General features: G+C 36.1%; 1 protein-coding gene across 2 annotated transcripts in view; it reads left to right on the top strand.

The window, feature by feature from the left end:
* Positions 1-6443: 6443 nt before the first annotated feature.
* The window catches only part of Pfkfb1 (6-phosphofructo-2-kinase/fructose-2,6-biphosphatase 1), a 52366-nt gene continuing 36122 nt past the window's right edge, over positions 6444-22687 (top strand). Inside the window, exon 1 of one of the 2 annotated variants that reach the window (XR_013431827.1) lies at positions 6444-6848. Coding sequence is in view for 1 of the 2 variants with exons in the window: in XM_005339791.5 (XP_005339848.1) it covers positions 6752-6848 (97 nt within the window). In the remaining variant the exon portion in view is untranslated. The remainder of the gene's footprint in view (positions 6849-22687) is intronic. The other variant, XM_005339791.5, reaches the window with a different exon arrangement.

The raw sequence follows: 22687 nt of genomic DNA, 5'->3' as shown, positions 1-22687 counted from the left end.
TGTCCGTGCCACGGAAGAACTTGCCGCACGTCTGGCGGGGCTTTGAGTCCCGCAGTTCTCATTGGCCAGAGACGTAACTACACGCACAGCGAAGGGGCGGGGCGAACGAACGCTAAGAAAGAATGAATGGCGGAAAGCTGGTCCGCGTTTGGGTTCCTAACACCTCTGGCCGCACCCTGGCCCAGACGTTTGCGTCTGACTGTGTTTCTCCTTTATTCAAAAGTTCCCTTGGTGCTTCCGGTTACTTAAGAATGGGATGTCGCCACTTTTTAGGCGGGAAACTCCTTGGACCTGCTCACTGGCCTAAGCCCCACCCCCAGCACGGCAGATAGCCCACCTAAGAGCCCTTTTGGCTTTGGCACTTGCGCCCTGGGAGTTGCAGACGCCCTGTGTTTGCACGCTCCAGGGTTGAAGGGAACTTCACGGTTGGAGGAGAGATCGCTAAGAGCTTCTCTACTGAGATAATATTTTAGTAGGATGACTTCTGGCATTATTGAGGCAGAAGGCAGGGGGAGACTGTCTCAAATCCGCCCTGTGCCTAATTTGTCTTGTGTCTCAGAGAGTCTAGAAGAATGTGGCCAGACGTGTGTACTTGCTCTTGGCTCCATTTATCAGATGAAAATTAAATTGAGGCCCAGAACATTTAAGCTCCAAAGCAGCACTGTCTCTGTCCCCTGATGCAGCTGTGTTTGTCCTGTATACATCATCTCTTTCATTCCCAGGTAAACGTTGGAAGGGGTGTAGAAGTTGAGTGAATTCACTTCAGTCTCACAGAAGTGATAGAGCCAGGATTCAACCTCTTCCTTAATCAGGTCAAGAATTACTTTTCTAAGTAAGATTTTATGGACTACACACCTATCACCGAAGTCTTCCCCTGGGTCCCACAGCACTCTATGTTCATGCTGTCACAGCATTTATCACAATCAGCAGCTATCATTGATTTCTATTTCTGTTGCCATTAGACTGCCAGCAACTCTAGAGCAATGACATATGTATGAGTCATCTTGTTAGCTCCATTTCCTATTACTGGACACAGTATATCTTAGAGGGGATTGAATATTTGTTAGACGAATGAACAAAGGGCAACAGCAACAGGTTCATTTTTTTTTTTTTTTGAGAGCACAAAAACAGAAGTGATACACATGCTTAATATCCAGGGGGAAATATAACATTGTATTTTTAGGTTTCTTATCCAGAATTGCAACATAGTTATTTTTTTCCACAGAATTTTACAGTCTTAAAGACATCATCTTCTGTGGCTGCAAAAAAAAAGACCTAGCAAACTGCTTTTCCTCCCAGAGGACTTAAAGTTTACCTACTACTTGTTGCCATCAGAAAAGAGCTCTGTAATTAAAATGTGTGTGAGTATGTGTGTTGTGTGTGTGCACACACGTGCGCGTCTTGAGCTTTTTCATGCTTTGGGATTTGCTGATTTAGTATTGAGTCCCAGGAGTGGGATAACTAGGACAAAGGAAATGAACATTTTTATTGCTCTTGCTTCATATTGCCAAATTACTTTCCAGTAAGGAATTGTGCCCATTTACACTCAAGACTGATCTGAAACTCAGCCCCAAGGAAAGCCAGATCTTGCTTGTCTCAATAGCTGGTTTTAATTTCCCCATTCTGTCGTGGCTTGTTAATATTAGTTCTGACCTTTGGGGCAAGGTGAACACATGGTTGGACTGAAGAGAAAAGGCTCAGGAACTCCTTTAGCACTACAACAGCTGATATTTCAACAGAGTGTACACTACACCCCTTAACAAGGGTGCTTCCTCAGCCTTCCCAGGAACCGACGAACATCTCCAGGTTTCCTCTTTGATGCCACCCACTGGACCTGCTTTGGGGGGTCTGTAAATGCAAGAGAACTGAGTGTTGGATAATTAAGGATGGAAGAAAAAACCTCTAAGAGAACAGGTAGGTGAGAAGGAAAAGTAGAGAGGAGTTACACAAATCTAAATCCATTCTTTGGGCTCAATGGAAAGTTTTGTTTGCAAGGTGTTTGTTTGAGGTATGCATTAAATGGTATGAGAGAGTTGGGAAAAACGATTTCTGTATCTAAACTATCTGTATTTTTAATCTACTTTTATCTGAATTTGTAGGACAGCGACCTAAAGGGCAATTCCCTAGCACCATTAGAAGTATCTCCAACTTAGTCTAGTACAGTTTTGAATGAAATGTGTGATAGAGATACCTCTTCCCTCTCCTATAGTATATAAAGTAGGGTTGATTTGCTGTGACACTTTGAACAAACTTTCTAGTTTCTCCAGGTGTCAATAGCTCAGCAATAAAATGGAAATTAAAGTCTTTAGCCTACTTCCCTCAGAAGGTTGCCTGAAGATCAAGAGAGGCAGAAGGACATGATCCAAAGCTCTTTGGAAACATTTTAGGATTTTCGTACTCTGTGTGAAATTAGTTATCATGCTTTTTATATAGCATCTACAGGCAATACAACCCACAAATCTCTAACTGCTCTTCTCCCTCAGTGACTATAGTGTATGGAGAATTACTCCTAGGACTAGGATGCAGTGAGCTTTGGGTCCCAAGCATGGGGCTGAAAATAGGGGGATGGTGGCCAGGGCAGAGGCTGCAAAGGAAGTGGATCATAGGCTACTGCCACAGAAGGCCTGATATGTATTCATACATACACATCTAACCTGCAAGTATGTAGCTAACCTCCCCCTCAGACTTCTAGTCTCCCACAAATTCATCCATACACACATTCCAATAATTATCAATTGTGATTTTATTGCCCATCAGTACTGTCTTGCTACTTTAAGTAGGATTCCTTCCTACACTCAGTACTTGGCAGAGGGGTGTCAGTGTCTGTGGATCTCTGGAAATCACATTGTGTATATTTTTCTTCCCTAAAGACATTTGGACTTTATGGCTGAGCACTCAGTTTTGAGTAAGAATCTGATACTGATTAAACCCTATCCCTGCAACCAATTCATTAGACCCTCTCAGATGGGGCTTTATTCTTTTGTTTATTCTGTTCTGCACATTCTACCTTTTAACAAGTCAATTCTCCCATCCATTTCCCTACACAGCTCTTTGTTTTAACACTTACCTTGATAGAATGGTGTATCTCATCTAGGGCAGAAAAATGTAGACTGTACCAATATTCATTGAGCAAATGTTTCCTCTGTGCTAGGGCCTGAGCTGGACACTGGAAATATATCACCAGGGTTCAGTTCCCATCTTCATGGATTCCACAGTCCAGCATGAAAGCAGATGAAGAAAACAGTGGGGATAATTGCTCATATAGATGGAGGCACATGGGCAATATGAGAATTAAAGACAAAACCTCTCCCAAGGATCCAGAGTCAACTTCCCAGAGGAGATGAATGTTGAATCAGACCTTGAAGAGTGAGTTGGATTTCATTAAGAATAGAAGGGAAAGAAGGTATTCCAGGATACCCAGATAAGGGGGAAAGCCCAGAAATAGGAAAGTACATGGTATATTTTGGGTCCCAGTGAGTCAGTCAATGCAATTTAAATGTGGATGTTTAAGGGAAATATGGTTGGATAGGTAGGTTGGTGCTTAAATTAGAAGAGGTTTGAAGGTCCGGCTGAGGATTTTTCATAAAGCTTTTTTTTTTCTCCTTCTGGAGTCAGAATTGGTAATAATGGTAAAAAGTCTTATAGTTAGTTTCAGATAATATTAAATTTGAGTTTTCAAGCCTAGACCCCAAGTTTATCCTTTCAGACCTTGTCAAAAATCCACTAGCCACCCATCTCAGATTTCCTGCTACTAAAATTATCTTCCTGCCTCTTGGCAGGTTCATAAGGACAGAATTGTAAACATAAAAAACATTCATGTGACTGACTAGATTACCTTGGACAGTCCACTTCACCTCCCTAGATTTTAGTTTCCTTGTCATGTGAATCAAGATGTGTGTAAGGAATAAATAGGATAAAGGATATGTTATTGCCTCATGAGCAATTGAATACATATGCAAAAGAGTTATTATTAGTTATTAGCATTAACAGAGTTTTACCAATTAATAATTAATTGGTAATTATTAGGATTAGGAGAGTTGTATCTCTTCCAAAGTCTGTCTCTGAGACTCTACAAATTCTAATCTAATCTGTAAGGCTACATTTTTAAAATGTCTAATTTTTATTGACACATAATTGTACATATTTATGGAGTATAATGATATTTCAATACATGTATACGATGTGCAATTCTAAGATCAGGATAATTGGCATATCTATCACCACAAAAATTTATCATTTCTTTGTGTTAGGAACATTTAAAATCCTTTCTACTACCTATTTTGACATGCACAATTAATTGTTGTCAACCATAGACAACAGTGTGCTATAGAACATTAGAAGTTATTCATCCTATCCAACTGCATCCTGTACCTTTTAACCATTCTCTCTCTATCCCACTCCCCTTCTTAGGCTCTGGTAATCAGTGTTCTACTCTCAACTTTTTGAGATCAACTTTTTAGTTTCTGCATATAGGTGAGAACATGCTGTATTTGTTTTTCCATGCCTGATGTAGTTCACTTAACATCATGCAAAATACCACATTCTTAAATCAAGCTAGCTTGATCAATTAATCAAAGAAAATCTCTGGAGTGGGAGAACTTAGGTTCCCACTGTTCTACACATGACTTGGTGACTGATTCTTTCTTTTTAAAAAAATTTTTTTAGTTATATTTGAACACAATATTTTATTTATTTATTTTTATGTGGTGCTGAGGATTGAACCCAGTGCCTGCACCAACTAGCTGAGCACTCTACTGCTGAGCCACAATCCCAACCCCTTGGCCATTGATTTTCTATGTGATCTTAGAAAACCATTTTCCTTCTCTAGACCTCAGTTTATTTGTTTGTTTTCACCTGAGAAGATGAGATGAAATGATCTATATGTGGCTTCTCAACTTTAACATAAGTCTTTACATAAAACCAAAAAGGTATAAATGAAATCATCTTTCTATTTGATTCTCAGGAGCTCTTTACATCATAAATGTTAACTCATTGCCATAATATTGTAAGTTTCCTTTACTAATAAAAGTCACAGATTAGTCTAAGTGATTAATCATTTACTTCATAAAGGCAATAACAGTATTATTGAGCATTTTCCAGATGCCTTACACATATTAATGTATTAAATCTTCAATAACCCTAAGGGACTAGTTACTCTTATCATTCCCACATTCCAGATTAAAAAAAAAACTGAGACACTGAAAAGTTTATCTGTTCAGTGTCTCATAGGCAGAAGTAAGAATCCACTCAGGTAATGTGGCTATAGAGCCCATTGCTCTTAATCACTGTTATCCACTGTAGATTCATTTAGATATGTGGGCCCTGATGTTGAAATTCTGGTATGATTTATACACAGCAGCTGGAGGAAATCTAACCCTTGTGTAGACTAAGGCTCTGAGAATGTATTTTAGGGAACTTCTTAAAAGGCAAAGTGGAGCTGGGGAGCATTTGAGGGCAGAGATTGGAGATTTCAACCCCCAAGCGGTTGCTCTTGTGTAGCCCAGCTCAGTAGAAGAAAGTTGACCTTCCTAATAGCCAATCACTGGAGGTTCATCAGGGGGTGGGAAGGTTGCAAAAGAATGAAGTAAGAGCATGCTTGGACATATTCCAGGTAGGCTGTGCAGTTACATGAGTTCTACAGATAAAAGTCTCAAAATAACCAAGGGGAAGCAGGGAAAGCAGGCCCTGTGAAGGGAAGAAATTTGGGTGTGATGGTTCTGGCCTATGAATTTGTTCTATTTAGAGGACATTGCTTTTTTCTACCCATGCTCACCCTACTGCAGCCTCTACCCTCCAAAGCCATCATCCCAATGGCTTACATGAAAAACTTTAGCCAGGTTGTTGAGCAGATAATAATGTCTTTATCCCTAGGGCATCTCATGGCAGCTGTCAGCCATTTGAGCAGTGCTTACCATGTCTCCCTTCAGCAATGGTTGTACTCACTTCTCTTCTTGAGGTGTCAGTTTTACTGTGATTTGTTTAGCCTTGGCTAGGGAGAGTATAAAAATGATCAGATAGTGCCCATCTCTCCAAGAGTGTCATAGGCATCATATTTTAGGAGGAAGAGGCTCTGTGACAGGGAATCCAACAGTATTTAGGCGAAGACAAGGGTTGAGATGCCATTTTGGGTGGGGGTGACCTGTGAGGTAGTGAATATTCCACTTCCAGTTTGCCTTTTTCATTTGAGACTTGGTGTTTGTGCTTTTGTTCTTTGGGGCCTTGAATTTCTGATGTGGATCTTTGTTTTTGAGTTGGAGCTTGACATTTTACTTCAGACCAATTTTTTAATTTCAAAGCTAATACCTCTACCTCCATCATCTTTGCTTTGCCATTTCACACAGGATGCAAGCACATGATCTTTGGTCTTTTATTTGCATACTCTACTAGTCCTGACTTCATTGGCGGGAAGTGACTGGCCAGACCTGGGCTGTCTTGCTGGCTGCCTTCCTTGCTGGACTCCAACTTATCTCCTATGTACACAGCCCTTGGAGTTCAGAGGCCTCTGCTGACTTCTGCCCAACCTCTAGCTCTCAGCACCCAAGTCCCCCCTGGTATACACAGGAGCAGAGGCAGGCTAGGAAAAAGAAGAGGGCCTAGAGACAAGTGGTGAGAGGCTCAGAAGCCCAGTGTGCCTTCATTCCAGCCCTGTCCATCTGCTGCTGTGACAACATCACAGAAAGGACAACTAGGAAGATAGAAAGTGAGGCTTGATACCTTGTGAGCAGTGGTGTCATTAACTGTGACATCTAAGATGTCTCGAGAGATGGGAGAGCTCACCCAAACCAGGTTGCAGAAGATCTGGATTCCACACAGCAGTGGCAGCAGCAGGCTGCAACGGCGAAGGGGCTGTAAGTGGGGTTTACTTCTGTGGGCTCAATGTGGTGGTGATAGAGTGGGTATAGAAGAGCAAAGAGTGCCTGACATCCACTCACACCTTAACCTGAAAGTTGGAATGGATGAACAGCTGAATGAAATAACTGTAGGATAACAAGCAGCCAATGTCAGGAGAGGTGAGGAAAGAGAGAAGAATAAGGATTAGATAAAGACCATCTTGATCACAGGGATCTTTGACTAGAAACTTCTCCTTTTGTATGTAAAGCTTATTTGTAATGTTTCATGTTTGGAATTTGAGGTTTCTAGTTTGGGACTTTTCAGTGCTATTCTAGAATAGTTCATTTTGGTTTGTTCTGTGATGTGTCTGGAAATTGGTCTTGTTTGATTATGCCCAGGTGAAATAAGGTGATGGTTCCTGGCATCATTTCCCATAGGACAGGTGCTGGATACACAATCATACCCTCTCATTGGCCAGCATCACTCCTCCCCTTTTACAGGCCTCTTCTAAGAAATCTATACCTGACTGGTCTGAGAAAGGCCAAGTGTCTCACTCTCACATTGCCTTCTTGGCACATACAGACCCTCTCCCTACTCCATTTGAGGGAAAACATATGCAGTCTCTCAGGACAAGCCTACTGATGCAGTGTGTTTGCTTTGAAATTTTAAGAAGGAGCATGGACAAAGGAGAAGCAAACAAAACCTGTAAATAAACTTTTTAAACTGTGGTATACCGTTTTCTATAGATAACGGGACAATTGCGTACCAAGGTGTTTTCATCGCAAGTATTATGGCCTAAGGAGCCAGAAGGTGGGTGAAGATAAGGCAGCTGTGGACTGTGAGACCCAGACATCTCAAGGACCAGATGAGCAGGATTCCACATTCCCAATGCTAGAGGCATTCTAGGCTCTGGGTTATTGAGGGAGCAGTAGTTACTTAGAGGGTCCAGGAAGATAATGTGCATTAAATATAGTGTGTAGGATGTAAGATATGGATGGAGGAATAAGAAAGAACAAAACCAGCTAAATCAGCAATTTCACTTACTCATCTGGAGATCTAGGAGCCTGGATGAGACAGAACTTCATTCCAACTATATTCCTGGGGACTCTTGTCTTTCAGGTTGGAGTGATAATATATATTCATCACCTGATATAGTCTCTGTCCTATAGAAGATACAAAATCAATATGTGCTCACTTTAGTTCTGAGTCTCACTTTCCTCAGCTATAACACAGAACTAACACCTACCTCTTAGTGTTGCTGGGATGATTTACTGATTCAGAGGTTTTGGATACAAGATTGGCCAGGTTTCACTCCCATTTTTTCCACTTCTTCCCTCTGTGACTTTGGCTAAATCTCAACCTGTCTGTGCTCCTATTTCCTGACTTATAAAATTAAGTTACTAATAGTATTGTTGTAAAATTGGATAAACGAAAGCATGTAATGTGCTTAGAAGTGTTCAGCACTTAGTATGCAATCAATATAATGTTATTATTTAAATAAGAATTTGGTTATGTGGTTATTATTAATCACTATATCTCCAGCGTCAAGCCCTGAACCTGGCACATAGCAGATACCCAGTAAATAATCACTGCTACTTCCACTCTGCCATTCACCATAATCAGCTATGAAGCTCTGTGTATACAACACATTTACTCTTTAATGATTGACTGAATTTTACCAGACCACAAATGCCAAAAAATTTGGATGATGGTTGCCAAGTCCTGACCCAAGCAGTGTCTGTCTCACTTCTGATTCTGGGGAGGCCAGGCTATTTGACCCCAGAAAAGTCAGAGACAGAAAGGAATGCTTGGAGCATTCTCTCTAGAAGACATGCAATCACTTAATGATGTTCTGAGTATTAATTGCATCACCATGTGTAAAGGGTTTGAAAAATTGTGTATGTTATTTTCTCACCCAACATATGTTTATGTGAGCTACCTATATAATGGGTTTTGCAGCTTGTTTATTCACCTTGCTGTGTACAATTACATTTTGTAAATATCCTGCAGTTTATCCATCTTACTGTTGATGAGCATTTTGGTAGTTTTTAGTTTGGGGTTATGAACAATAGTGCAATGGACATTCTTGTACATCCTGTTAAAGCAAGGTCCTCCATCTTGTCCTTCTTACAGAGTGTCTTAGCTATTCTTGGCCTGTTGCTCTTCCCCATATATTTTGGAATCAGATTTTCAAGCTACACACACAGACAAAACTTTTAGGAATTTGATTGTAATTACATTCAATCTGTAAATAAATTTGAGAGTTAACATCTTTGTTTAGGCATTTCTAAACATAGTATGTCTTTCTATGTAGTTAGTCTTTTTATGTTATTTAAGTGACATTTTATAATTTAATCTACAGTGGACTTGCATATCATTCAAGTTTATGTTCTTGCTGATTTTTGTTGCGATGGTAAAAATACCTTTTTAGAAATTAATTTTATGGCAGGTTGATACTAATGTACACAAATATAATTTTTTTCTTGTGTACCAAATTCATAACTAGCAAACTTGCTACAATTTTTTATGAGTTTTGGTAATTTTTATGTGTCAGTTTTCATCTCCCCCCTCTAATCCTTTTTTTTAAAAAAATCTCTTTTTCTTGTATTTCTACACTGCCAAGACCTTCCACATCCAACAATGCATAGTACAGTTTTGAATAGAAATGTTAATACTGCATAAACATTTTCAGAGGTTAAAAAAAAGAAGTGTTAATACTGCATGTTCTTATGTTGATCCTGATTTTAATGGGGGTGCTTTTAAAGTTTCACCACTGAGCAAATTTGAATTTTTTTGGTAGATATCATTTAACATGTTAAGGAATTTCCCATTTATTCCTAGTTTGCCAGTATAGTTTTTAAAGATGAGTGGATGATGAATTTTACTAACATGTTTTCTGGATCTTCTGAGATGACATGATGATTTTCTACGTTAACCTGTTAATATGGTTCATTGCATTAGAATTTTTCTTATGTTAAACTAATCTTACAGTCCTGGGATAAATAAAAAACTTTTAGTCAGTTCAATAAAATTTTGTTCAGGGAGGAGACTGGCCTGCAATTTTTCCATTCTCATGTTGTTCTGTCTGATTTTGGTGTCAAGGTTATACTAACCTCATGCAATGGGGTGAGAACTATTTTCTTTCATTCCGTTCCCTGACAGTTTGTCCAAGGAACTATCTGTTCCTCAAATATTTGGCAGAACTTCCAGGTAAACCAATCTGGGCCTGGCATCTTCTTTAAAATTTTAACAGATACAATTACTTTAATAGGGAATCATTTCAGTTTGCTATTTCTACTTAAGTTATACTTGTTAAGTTATGGTTTTCTAGGAATTTCTGTATTTCACATTAGTTTTCTAACTTATTTGTGTAAAGTTCTTATCTTTGTATCTGTTAATCTGCTCTTATATCCTCTCTTTTTTTTTTTGTTCTTACATTATTTGTGTTTTTTTATGTTGATAAATCTTGCCAGAAGTTTTACCTGTCCTCACATTTGGTGTTCATTGGAAGGAAGCCTATAATTCCAATAGAGGGATATGTATAGTTTTTAAAATATATTTTATTTATTTACAGTGCTGGTGATCAAACCTAGTGCCTCAGACATGCTAGCCAAGCACTTTTCTATTGAACTACACCCCAGCCCAATATTTAACTGATACACACACACACAAAAAAAATTAAACTTGCACATATTATTGGGGTACAATGTGATGTTCAATACATGTATAACATTGTGTGATGTTTATATCCAATTGAACCTATCTATCTCCTCAAATATTTATCATTCTTTGTGTTGAAAACTTTCACAATCCTTTCTTCTATCTTTTTGAAATGAGCAATGCATAGTTACCTGTAGTCACCATACTGTGCAGTGTAGTACTTTAGAGTTTCTTGCTCCTGTCTAATTATAGCTTAGTGCTCATTGATCAAACTTTTTCCATTCCCCTACACTGTCCCAGCTGGGATAGTAACCACCATTCTACCCTTAACTTCTGTGAGATCAACCTTTTTAGATTCTACATATGAGTAAGATCATATAACAGTTATCTTTCTGTGTCTAATATATTTCACTTAACATAATGATCTCCAGTTCCATTCATGTTGTCAGAAATGACAAGATTTTATTATTTTTATGGCTGAATAGTATATATGTATATGTACATTTTCTTTATCCATTCATGAGGGGTTGTTTCTATTTAATCACTGTTGTGACTAGTGCTACAGTGAACATGGGAGCACAGATGTCTCTTCAGCAAACTGATATTATTTCCTATGGATAAATGCCAGTAGTGGGATTGCAGGATCATATAATAGTTCTATTATTAATTATTTTTTTGGTACTAGGGTTGGAACCCAGGGCCTTGCACATGCTAGGCAAGCACTCTACCACTTAGCTACATCCCCAGCCTCTATCTTTAATTTTTGAGGTGATTTTAATTTCTATGAATGGATACTAGTAGTGGGATTGCTTGATCATATAGTAGTTCTATTTTCAATTTTTTAGGAACTTCCATATTGTTTTCCATAATGGCTACACTAATGTACATTCCTACCAACCATGTACAAGAGTTCCCTTTTCTCTATGTCCTCACCAGCACTTGTTTTCTTTAGACATTTGGGTACTAGTTATTCTTACTGGGGTGAGGTGAGATCTCATTGTAGTTTTGATTTGTATTTCTCTGATAATTAAAGAGGTTGAACATTTTTTCATGTGCCTGTTGGCCATTTGTTTGATAAATATCTTTGTTTGATAAATATCTTTGATAAATATATTTATCTTTTGATAAATATCTACTTTGATTTATTGCCCATTTTAATAGCTTTTTTGTTATTGCGTTTTTAGAGTTCCTTATATATTCTGGATATCAACCTCTTGTCAAATGTATATATTGTGAATATTTTCTCCCATTCCATAAATTGCTTCTGTACTCTGTTGAGTGCTTCCATTACTGTGCAGAAGCTTTTTAGTTTTGTGTAATTCTATTTGGCTATTTTTACTTTAGTTTCCTGTGTTTTGAGAATTTTGTCCAAAAAATTCTTGCTCATTCCAATCTCCTAAATAATTTCTCCTGTTTTATCCTAGTTGTGTAATAGTTTCAGTTCTTACATTTAAATTTTAATCCATTTTTAGTTGTTTTGTTTTTGTATCTGGTGAGAGAGAGATGTTTAATTTCATTCTTCTGCATATGGATATCCCATTTTTCCCATTACCATATTGAAAATATTGTCCTTTCTCCAGTGTGTGTTCTTAGCATCTTTGTTGAAAATCAGTTAGCTATAGATGTGTGGGTTTGCTTCTAGGCTCTCTATTCTGTTGCTTTTGTCTATGTGTCTATTTTAATGCCAATAACATGCTGTTTTGATTATTGCAGCTTCATAATATGCTTTGAATCAAGTAGGATAATGTTGCCTGCTTTTCTCATCCTGCTCAGAATGGCTTTGGCAATAATCTTATTTGTTTTGTTCCATATAAATCTTAAAATTAATTTTTTTTCTAGTTCTGAAAAGAATGTCATTAATATTTTGATAGGGGCCTGGTGATCCCAGCCACTCAGGAGGCTGAGGCAGTAGAATTGGGAATATAAAGCCAGCCTCAGAAACTTAGCCAGGCACTAAGCAACTTAGCAAGAACCTATCTCTAAATAAAATATTAAAAAGGGCTGGGGATGTGGCTTAGTGGTTGAACACCCTTTGGTTTAATCCCTGGTACCAAAAAAAAAAGTATTCTGATAGGGGTTGCATTGAATCTATAAATTGTTTTGGGTAGTATGGACATTTCAACAGTCTTGATTCTTCTAATGCATGAACAAAGGATGTTTTTTCACTAATTTATCTCCTCTTTAATTTGTTTTATCAATGTTTTTATAATTTTCATTGTGGAGATATTTCACATCTTTGGTTAAATTTAAGAAATTTGTCACTTATCCTTTGAAATAAACAAATTGGCTTTTTTGAAATGAGCAGTGCATAGTTATCTGTAGTCATCATACTGTGACTTTGTGTAATCTTTATTTTCTGTTTATCCTCCATGGGGATAAAGAGGCTTTCAAAGCTTTCAGCTTTTTTTCCAAAAGGTTTCACGTATTTATTACCAAAGTAACCTACCTATTGTAGATGATAGAACAAAGATAATAATCAGATTCCCAATAAAACATGTCTTATTGTCCAGACAGTGGTGACCTTCTTAGCTTGGTATGATAGTGACCTTGATACATCATAAATACGTGTGCCATCTCATGTGCAATTCTTTAATGACCCAGATTGGTTGTTCCCCAATGTCTCCTCTTGGAGTTATACCTGATTTTATTACCTGTTTTCATTGGAATACATTGGGGAATGGGACAGTTTTGTTTTTGTTTTTTGGCCATAAATTGCTTGATACTGGAAGATCTGAAAAGATCTGGTGAGGAATAGAGTGAGTGCATGCCATAATGGCAAAAAAAAAAAGCTGTCCTTTTATTTTCAACCAATCTCAGTCTTTTTATTCAAAATGTATTTTGTGTTTTTATCCATTCTGATACCTCTGTCTTAATGGTATATCTAGATCATTTACATTTAAAGGAGTATTGATACAGGTGGATCAAAATATACCACCTTTAATGTTTTTTTCTACCCATTACATTTGTTCTTTTTTTTTCGGCCTTCTCTGGTTTTAAAATGGGCATTCCATGTGATTCAGTTCTATTTCTTCTCTTGTTAGTTACATTTCCTTTTCTAATCCTTTTAAATAATGCTTTTGCTATTGGTGATTGAACCCAGGACCATATGCATGCTAGCAAGCACTCTACCACTGAGCTATACTCCAATCCCGCCAACTTTTTTTTTTTAATGATTACTGTCTTAGCCTGTTTTGTACTATTATAACAAAATGCCTGAGACTGGGGAATTTATAAAAAGCAAAAATTTATTTTCTCACACTTATAAAGGCTGGGAGGTACAAGATCAAGGCACTAATGAGTTTGATTATCTATTGAGGGCTGTTATCTGCTTTCAAGATTGTGACTTGTTGCTGCATCCTCCAGAGTGGAAGAACACTGTGCATTCACACAGTTGAAGGTAGAAGGAAAAGAAATATTGCTTGAAACCTCTCTTATAAAGGTCTTAAGCCTATTCACAAGGAGAGCAGCCCTCATGACCTAATAACCATTTGAAGGACTTATTTTTTAATACAATCTCATTGGCCATTAAGTGTCAATACCTGAATTTTGGAAGGCGTATCTTCACACTATAGCAGCTGCCCTAGCAATATATACTTTTAAATAATTTGAATTCATCATCAAATAGCAATACCACTTCATGTGTAGAGTAAATTCTTTATACCCAAGTATTCCCAATTCCTCCATCCTTTCCTTTGGGACATTGCTGGTATTCATTTCACTTATCCATATAGTATCATTGCTGCTATTATTGCTTTTAAAAATAATTACCTTTCATATCAATTACAAATATGAAACATTAGATTTCACCTCCATTTGTTTATTTCCAACTCTCTTCTTTATGTAGATCCAAATTTTCTGAGCTATGTCATTTTCACTTTACATAAAGAACTTTTAACATTTCTTGCAAAACAGATCTGCTAGGGATGAATTCAGTTTTAGGAAAATAGTGCTGAATATAGAATTCTAGTTTGGCAAATTTTTCTTTCAGTATTTCAAAGATTTTACCACATTATCTTCTTGTTTCCATGGTTTCTGATAAGGAGTCTTCTGAAAGCAATAATTGTTCCTCTGTAGGTAAAGTGTCTCTCCCCATCTTCTTTATGGCTTCCTTCAAACTTTTTCCGTTGTCCTGGTTTTCCTCAGTTGATTTCAGTTTTAGATATTAGAGGCTTCAAATTTCCCTGAACACCGTTTTTTGTCTCTCCCCTGAGCTTTTGAAATTCCTTTTGGGTTGCACTTTAGAGAGCCTCTCTCTCTCTCTCTGCTCTCCCAGTAGTAATCACTGTTATTATTACTGGGCATTTATTAGCAAATAAGTGTATGGGGGCAATAAGTTTAAGTGTTCTCTGGACCTCTGATTAATTAAATTTCAGTTTTTGAATTGTACAGTGGGCCTGTGTCTTGGGGCTGTGAACATCAGAAATATTTCTGTCCTTTTCTTGGCTATCACATTCCCAATCTATTTCCTTAAAGTCCTTTCTTCTGTGGACTATGGCTTTTTTTTCCCCCTTGGACAAGACATGAAGACTGGAAAGGGCTGATGTGGGATACATTTCTCTTTCTCTAAAGAAGAGATATTATGAAGTTTCAAAATTGCTAAGTCCTTCCTTCTGAACTCAGTCCTTTGTTAGGGAGAACAGCCCGGAGAGGAGCTCACAATGGCTATACTTGCCAGTCTTCAATTAGTGTCACATGGGAGCTTCCTTTTATCATTACCATGACAACCTGTGGCATTCCTTAAAGAAAATGCTGTGGAAGTATGGAGACCTCTAAGACTTCAACCTCTAGGAGCTTCTTACTCTCATGCCAATCTACACTCAGCCTTCAGCAGTTTGTCAAAATTACTATTTAGGTATTCCTATTAGCCTCTTGGCATTCAGAGCCTTCTGCTCCAGGGAAGCAAATCTTCCTTATTGCCTCTATCTAAAACTCTTTACATTTCAAGGTGACATTTTCTCTATTGCTTCACTTCTCTGATGGGTCCATGAAAGTCATTGAATTTCAGTTTGACTAAATTTTCCCTGTAAAGATGAGACCAACAACTTCCAAGATCTTGGAACTGAAATTGAAAATTTCTTGGTTCTTTTTTAACCTCACAAATTTGGCATTTTTATTAATGTTTCTCAAATCAATGTTGGCTTAGCTTTACCCACATGTTTACCATTTTACTTGTTCTTCATTCGTTTATACCTCCCAGCACTTTCTTCTGTGACTATTTGTTGTGTTCCTGAAATACATTTCATAGAATCCCTCTTATTGAAGGTTTGTTGGTAATAAATTCAGTGTTGTCTGACAATGTGATTATCACATCATCATTCTTAAAAAGTTTTTTTCTGAGTACATGATCCTGGGTTAATAGTTGTTTCCTCATAGAACTTTTTAATGCTATTATTCCACTGTCTCATTTTTCATTATTATTGTTGACATGTTAACTGTGAATCTAATTATTACTCTTTTTATATTTCATTTTTTAGTTGTAGTTGGACATGATACCCTTATGTTATATTATTTATTTAGTTAGTTTTATATGGTGCTGAGGATCAAACCTAGGGCCCTGCATGCTCTAGGCAAGCACTCTACCACTGAGCCACAACTCCAGCCCTAATTATTACTCTTATTAGGTAATCTTTCTATTATCTCTGATTGCTCTTAAGACCTATTAGCATTATCATTCTTAATTTGATTATGGTTTTTCTAAATGTTGCTTCTTTTTGTTGTTGTTTTTTTAAGTTGGATTTCCCTAACCAGAAGTCTGATGTCTTTCATCAATTCTGAAAAATTCTGTCACATATAATTTATTTAGATATTGCTTCTCCAACATTCTGTATTTAGTTGGACCCATGGCAGACTTTACCATTCTAGTCATATTTTAAAATTTTTATTTAATATTTCTATATTTTCTTATTCCTATTCACATTGTATGTAATTTTTTCAAATTTATTTTCCAATTCACTAATTATCTCTTCACCTCTAATTTGCTGCTTAACCCTGTACAGAGGTTTTAGTTTCAATACTTTTTATTTTTAATTTCTACAAGATTTATTTGATTCTTTTAAGAACACATGTGGTCTTTTTTTTTGACAGGCTCATGTTTCTTTACCATACTTTTGATTAACTTTTCTTTCTTCTTCCATCCTTTTTGTATTGGGGATAAAACTCAAGGCCTCATGCATGCTAGGCAAGCACTCTACCACTGAGCTATACCTTCAGCCCTTTCTCATTTCTTTGAAAGTATCATACATGTTTATTTTATAGTATGTAACAGTCTTTGCAATTCCAATTTATCCGTAGTTCCTGTGGATTCTTGTTCATATAGGTTTTTCCTGTGTGCATGTGTGTGTTGTACTAGCTAGAGAGTCCCCTTACACACATAATATACATTACATCCCCAAATCACATTAATGTAGGATGTGGTTAGAAATTCTTCCCACTTTGAGCCCACAGAATTTTATTTATTATTTTTTGTACATGTTGTCTCCTAAAGCCCACATTCAGTGACCCACCAAAGAAACATGCACTTTGCTACTCAATAAACACCCAACATGTGTGTGTGTGTGTGTGTGTGTGTATATATATATATAATTTAAACAAAAATGCCTTTTTGGACCACAGTGTTTTTTAATCTATTGTTGTTTAACAAATTACCACCTCCCAAAATTTCATAGCTTAGAACAATAAACATCTGTAATCTCATAGTTTTTGTGGGTCAGAAATCAGTACACAGCTTATCTGGGTCCTCTTGCTCAAACTCTCTAAAAAGGCTAAAATCAAGGTATTGGAAGATTCCCCCATCTACTGGGGGAATCTTCTTCCAAAGCTACTCATATGGTTGGTGGTAAGATTCAGTTCCTTACAAATTTATTAGAATGAAGCCCTTAATTTCTCAGTGGCTGTTGGTTAGAGACCCTCATCAGCTCCTTGCCATATGGACCTTCCCAGTGGGAGCTCCCAGCATGACAGCTGACTTCCAGTGAAGAAAACTAAGGAAAGAGCAAGAAAAGATTTTAAAAAGATAGAGGTCAGAATATTTTTGTGACAAAATCTTGGAAGTGATATCCCATAACATTCTCCTAGTCTGTTTTAAAAATATTTTTATTAATGCATTATAGTTATACATACTAGTGGGTTTAATTTTGACATAAGCATATATTCATGAAATAAAATTTATTCCACTTAAGTCTCTAATACTTCCTCTTTTCCTTCTCTCCTTCCTTCCCCTGATCCATTTCTCTATTCTACTTGTCTTCCTTCTATTTATTTATTGTTTTTTAAATTGGTACTTTATAGATATACATAAATTAAGCTGAATTCCCTGTGGTATATTCATTTATGTACATAATATAATTCAGTAGATTTCCTCTGCAGTTCCCACATTTTCCCATTCCTTTTCCTTCTCTCTTGATTTCTGTACTCTACTCCACTGATCTCCCCTACTGTATTTGTTGGGCATTTTAGGTGTTTTGAAGTGGGAAGAGTTATTTACAAATATAGCCTAAAATATTGCCAGAAATTGAAATATCTCTTATAAGTTTTATCCCATTTCCAAATTGAATAAGAGGATACACTTCTTAAAATTACTTGGAAGTTTACAGAATGCTTGTAAAGAATGTGACTGGCTCTCATACAATTCTTTTCTAAAAACAGTAATTCATGGTGGTAAAAACAGAATTTTATTCACCCCAAAGGACTGTTTGCACCCACATATGCTTAGATTCACCCATTTTCAATATTCTCCACCAGAGTGATGTTTGGGTTTCTTTTATATTCTTTATTGTTGCATTATAGATGTCAGTGGCATTTGTTACAATTGATGAACATACATTGATACACCATTTCATCCAGACACCATAGTTTATATTAGTTTTTTTTTAATACTGGGGATTTAATTCAGGGACACTTTACCACTGAGCCACAATCCTAGCCTGTTTATATATTGTATTTTGAGATAGGATCTCACTGAGTTGCTTAGGGCCTCACTAAGATGCTGAGGCTAGCTTTGAACTTGGGATTCTCCTGCCTGAGCCTCCCAAGCCACTGGGATTACAGGTGAGTGCCACCACACTTTTTTTTTTTTTTTTTTGGTAAGATTAAAGGAAGTATTTCTCCCTGGGATTACAGGCATGCACCAACTCAGAGTTGTTTGCTGCCCTAAGAGGACTTTGCTTCTATTTATCCTTCCCTTCCTCTTCCCATGCTCTTTTTACATGCTCTCATTCTCCCTATTTTTAAAGCACTTTTTAAGTAGCTGGAATTACAGGCATGTGATAATGCGACCAGCTCGGAATTTATATTTCTGACCCTGAACCAATACTATGGTCTGGAGTTTCTCCTTTGTTTATTGTTAGCTTCTTTCTCAGACAGTAAGATACCTGGCTTCAATTATCTATTATTCATTCATTCATTCAACCCTACTGTACTGGTAGTTTCAGCCCTATTAAACCATAGCTCAGTGAGAAATAAATTTATCAACACAAGAACAGTGTATATACAGACCTTTTCTATTACAGGTCTTACAGTATCAGTCAAACCACTATTTTCCATAATAATTTATTTGTATCTTCACTGCCTTTGGTGAGGTTACACTGTATACTTGTAATACAGTTAGATCCATTCATCACAAACTGTAATCAATATTGGGTAACCCAGATATTTCAGTTGATTTTTTAAAAACTTAAATACATAAAATTCAGTTCTATGGCTTTTGACAAATTTGTGAATTCAGTCATCCATGTATACTGTACCCAACAAAACAATTCTATTATCCTAAAAATTCTCTTGTTCATTCCATTATAATTAATCCCTTTGACCTCTCTTAGCCCCTGGAAACTACTGGTCTGTTCAATTCCTATACTTAGTTTTGCCTTTCCAGAATGGCATATAAATGAACTTATACCACAGTGGAAGCTTTTGAATTTTGCTTCTTTCTCTTAGTGTAATGCATTTTAGATTCATCTCAATTATTGTGAGAATTAATGGTTCTCTTAAATGCTGAATGGTATTCCAGTTTTTGATTGTAACAGTTTGTTTATCCGTTGATTAATTGAGTGACATCTTGGTTATTTCTGGTTTTTAATGATTTTTAATAAGGCTCTATAAACATTCTCATATGTATTTTTGTGTAAAATTAAGTTTTTCAATTTACTTCATAAGAATTTAAATGAATTCCTGTACTTAGGCATGAAAATGCTGTATCATATGTCTTTTTCATTTAGTTTTAAAAGTAAGTGCCAAGCTGAGTGTGATGGCACATGCCTATAATCACAGCAGCTTGAAAAGCTGAGGCAGGAGGGCCCCAAGTTGAAAACCAGCCTCAGCAATTTAGTGAGACTCTAAGCAACTCAGTGAAACCCTGTCTCTAAAAAAATATAAAGAATGACTGAGGATATGGATCAGTGGTTAAGTGCCTCTGGGTTCAATCCTCAGTACCAAAAATAAAAAATTTTTAAAAATAAAAAGTAAGTGCCAAATTGTCTTCTGTTTTCCAACATGCCCGAACCAGTTTGGATCCCTACTAGCAATGAATAAGAATTGAGAATTGCTTTTGTTCTGCATCCTGGCTAGTATTTAGTATTGTCATGTGTGTATGTTTGTGTATGTGTATAATTTTAGCCATTTTAAGAATCTTATTGCCTTTTTGTGGTGCAGGGGACTGAACTGAGGGCCTCACCATGCTAGGCAAGCACTCTAAGTCACACTCCAGCCCTTATTATACTTTCACTTTTCCTTAATGATTGATGCAAGCTTCTTTGCCATCTGTGCTTTTTGGTCAGTGAAATATTTTTTCAGATCTTTTGCCAATTTTTTTTCAGTGCTGGAGATTGAATTCAGAGCCTCATGCATACAGATAAGTGCTCTATCACTGAGCTACATCCCCACTCTTTTAAATTTTTTTTTTTTTAATCTTGAGACAGGATCTCACTAAATTTTCCAGTCTGGCATGGAACTTGCAATTTTCTTGCCTCTCGAGTAGGTAAGATTGTAGGTGTGCCACCAAAGTTGGCTCTTTTGCCAATTTTTAAAATTACATTTTCTCTTTTATATCTCAGTTTTAAAAGTTCCTTATATATTCTGCATACATCAGATATATAATTCACAAATATGTTCTTCCAGTCTGACGCATTTCTTTTCATTTTCTTAAGTGTCTTCACAGATAAAAATTTTAAAATAAAAATAATTTTTATAGGAAAAATTTTTATAATCTAACTTTTTTTTCTTTTTCATGGATAAGATTTTTGTAATAAAATAAAAAACTCATCAACAAACCCAGTATATGCAGATTTTCTCACATGTTCTCTTTTAAAAGTTTTATTGTTTTTCATTTTCTAATTTGGTCTATGATCAATTTTGAATTACTTTTTGCATAATGTACAAGATATGTGTTGAGGTTCATTTTTTCTGCTTTTGTCCTAGTGCTATTTATTTATTTATTAAAAAGACTCATTTTTCTCCATTGAGTTGCTTTTGCAAGCTGTCTAAAATCAGTTGACCATATTTGAGTGGGTCTATTTCTGGCATCTTTATTCTTTTCCACTGGTCTGTATAGTTATTCTTTTGCCACTACCATACTGTCTTGAGTATTGAAGCTTTATAGTATGTCTCAAAATGAGGTAGTAAGGTTGTTGATTTTACTTTGCAAATTATTTTAGCGATTAGAGCTCTTTTCTATTACCATATACCTTTTAGAATCAGTTTGTATCTAAAAAAAAATCCTTGTGGGAATTTTTATTGGTAATGTGCCAAATCTATAGGTCACTTTGCAAAAAATGGACATTTTTTATTGATTTTTTAAAAAATAAATGACAGCAGAATGTATTACAATTTTTATTACACATATACATCTTTAATATGTTAAGTTCTCCTATACATGAATACATTTTGTAGTTTCCAGAGTATAGATTCTATACTTGTTTTTGTTACCTTTATACCTAAGTATTTTATCTTATTAGAGATACTATACATGAGGCTAAAAAGGGTTTGAGTTTTAATTATTAACTGATTATATATAGGAGTCTGATTGATTTTCCTTCAGTGACATTTTATCCTGTGTACTTGATAAACTCACTTATTAGTTCTGGGAGAGATATTTGTAAAGTCCCTGGGATTATCTACATAGATAATCATGTTGACGATGAACAGGGATAGGTTTTTCTTCCTTTACAATCATTTACTTCCTTTGTTTGCCTTATTGTTTTGAATAGGAGTTCCAGTACTACATTAAATATGAGTGTTGAGAGTGGACACCCTTGCCTGGTTCCTGATGGAAGAAAGCAGTTAGTCTGTCAATATAAAGTATAATGTTACCTATAAGGTTTTTGTTGTTGTTGTTTGTTTGTGTGCTTGTTTGTTTGATGCAGTTCTGATGATCAAACCCAGGGCCTCATGAATGCTAAGCAAGCACTCTACTACTGAACCACATCGTGGGCTGCAACTATAGGTTTTTTGTAGATATCTTTTATCTGGTTGGGGAAGCTCACTTCTATTTCTAAGTTTGTTAAGAATTTTCATCATGAATTGATGTTGTATTTTGCTAAATTTTTTTTATTTACCTGCTGGTATATTATGGAGTTTTACTTCTTTAGGATGTGTTATATTGATTGTTTTTTCTATGTCAAACCAGATTTTAGATATATTTTAGATATATTCCTTGACTATGATATATTAATTATTAATTTTATATATGGTCACATTTGTATCACAATTGTATGATATTTCTGAGGATTTTTATGCCTGTATTCATGAAGAATGTTCATTTGTCTTTTTCATTTTTTGTAGAATTTTTTTCTAGTTTTGAAGTCAGGGTCATGCTGGCCTTACTGGATAAGCTGAGAAGCACTTTCCTGCCTTCTTGTTTTCTAATCAGATTGTGCTATTGGTGCTATTTCTTTAAATGTGTAGCAAAATTTGCCCACAAAGACATCTGAAGTTGAGGAATTTTTTGGACAATTTTTAAATTACAGATTTAATTTTAGTAATAGTTATAGAATTTAGATAATATATTTCATTTTGGGTGAATTTTGGTAATTTGTGCTTTTTTTCTGAAAAATTTATATGCTTGGAGTTGTTTATTATAATATCCTTCATTTTAATATCTGTGTTTATATTTCCTATTTCATTCTTTTAAACATTTTTTTAGTTATCAATGGATTATTATTTTATTCATTTATATGTAGTGGTAAGAATCAAACTCACACATGCT

This window comes from Ictidomys tridecemlineatus, chromosome X (genome assembly GCF_052094955.1).
Source record: "Ictidomys tridecemlineatus isolate mIctTri1 chromosome X, mIctTri1.hap1, whole genome shotgun sequence".
NCBI lineage: Eukaryota > Metazoa > Chordata > Mammalia > Rodentia > Sciuridae > Ictidomys > Ictidomys tridecemlineatus.
This window is presented reverse-complemented; position numbering and strand designations above follow the sequence as displayed.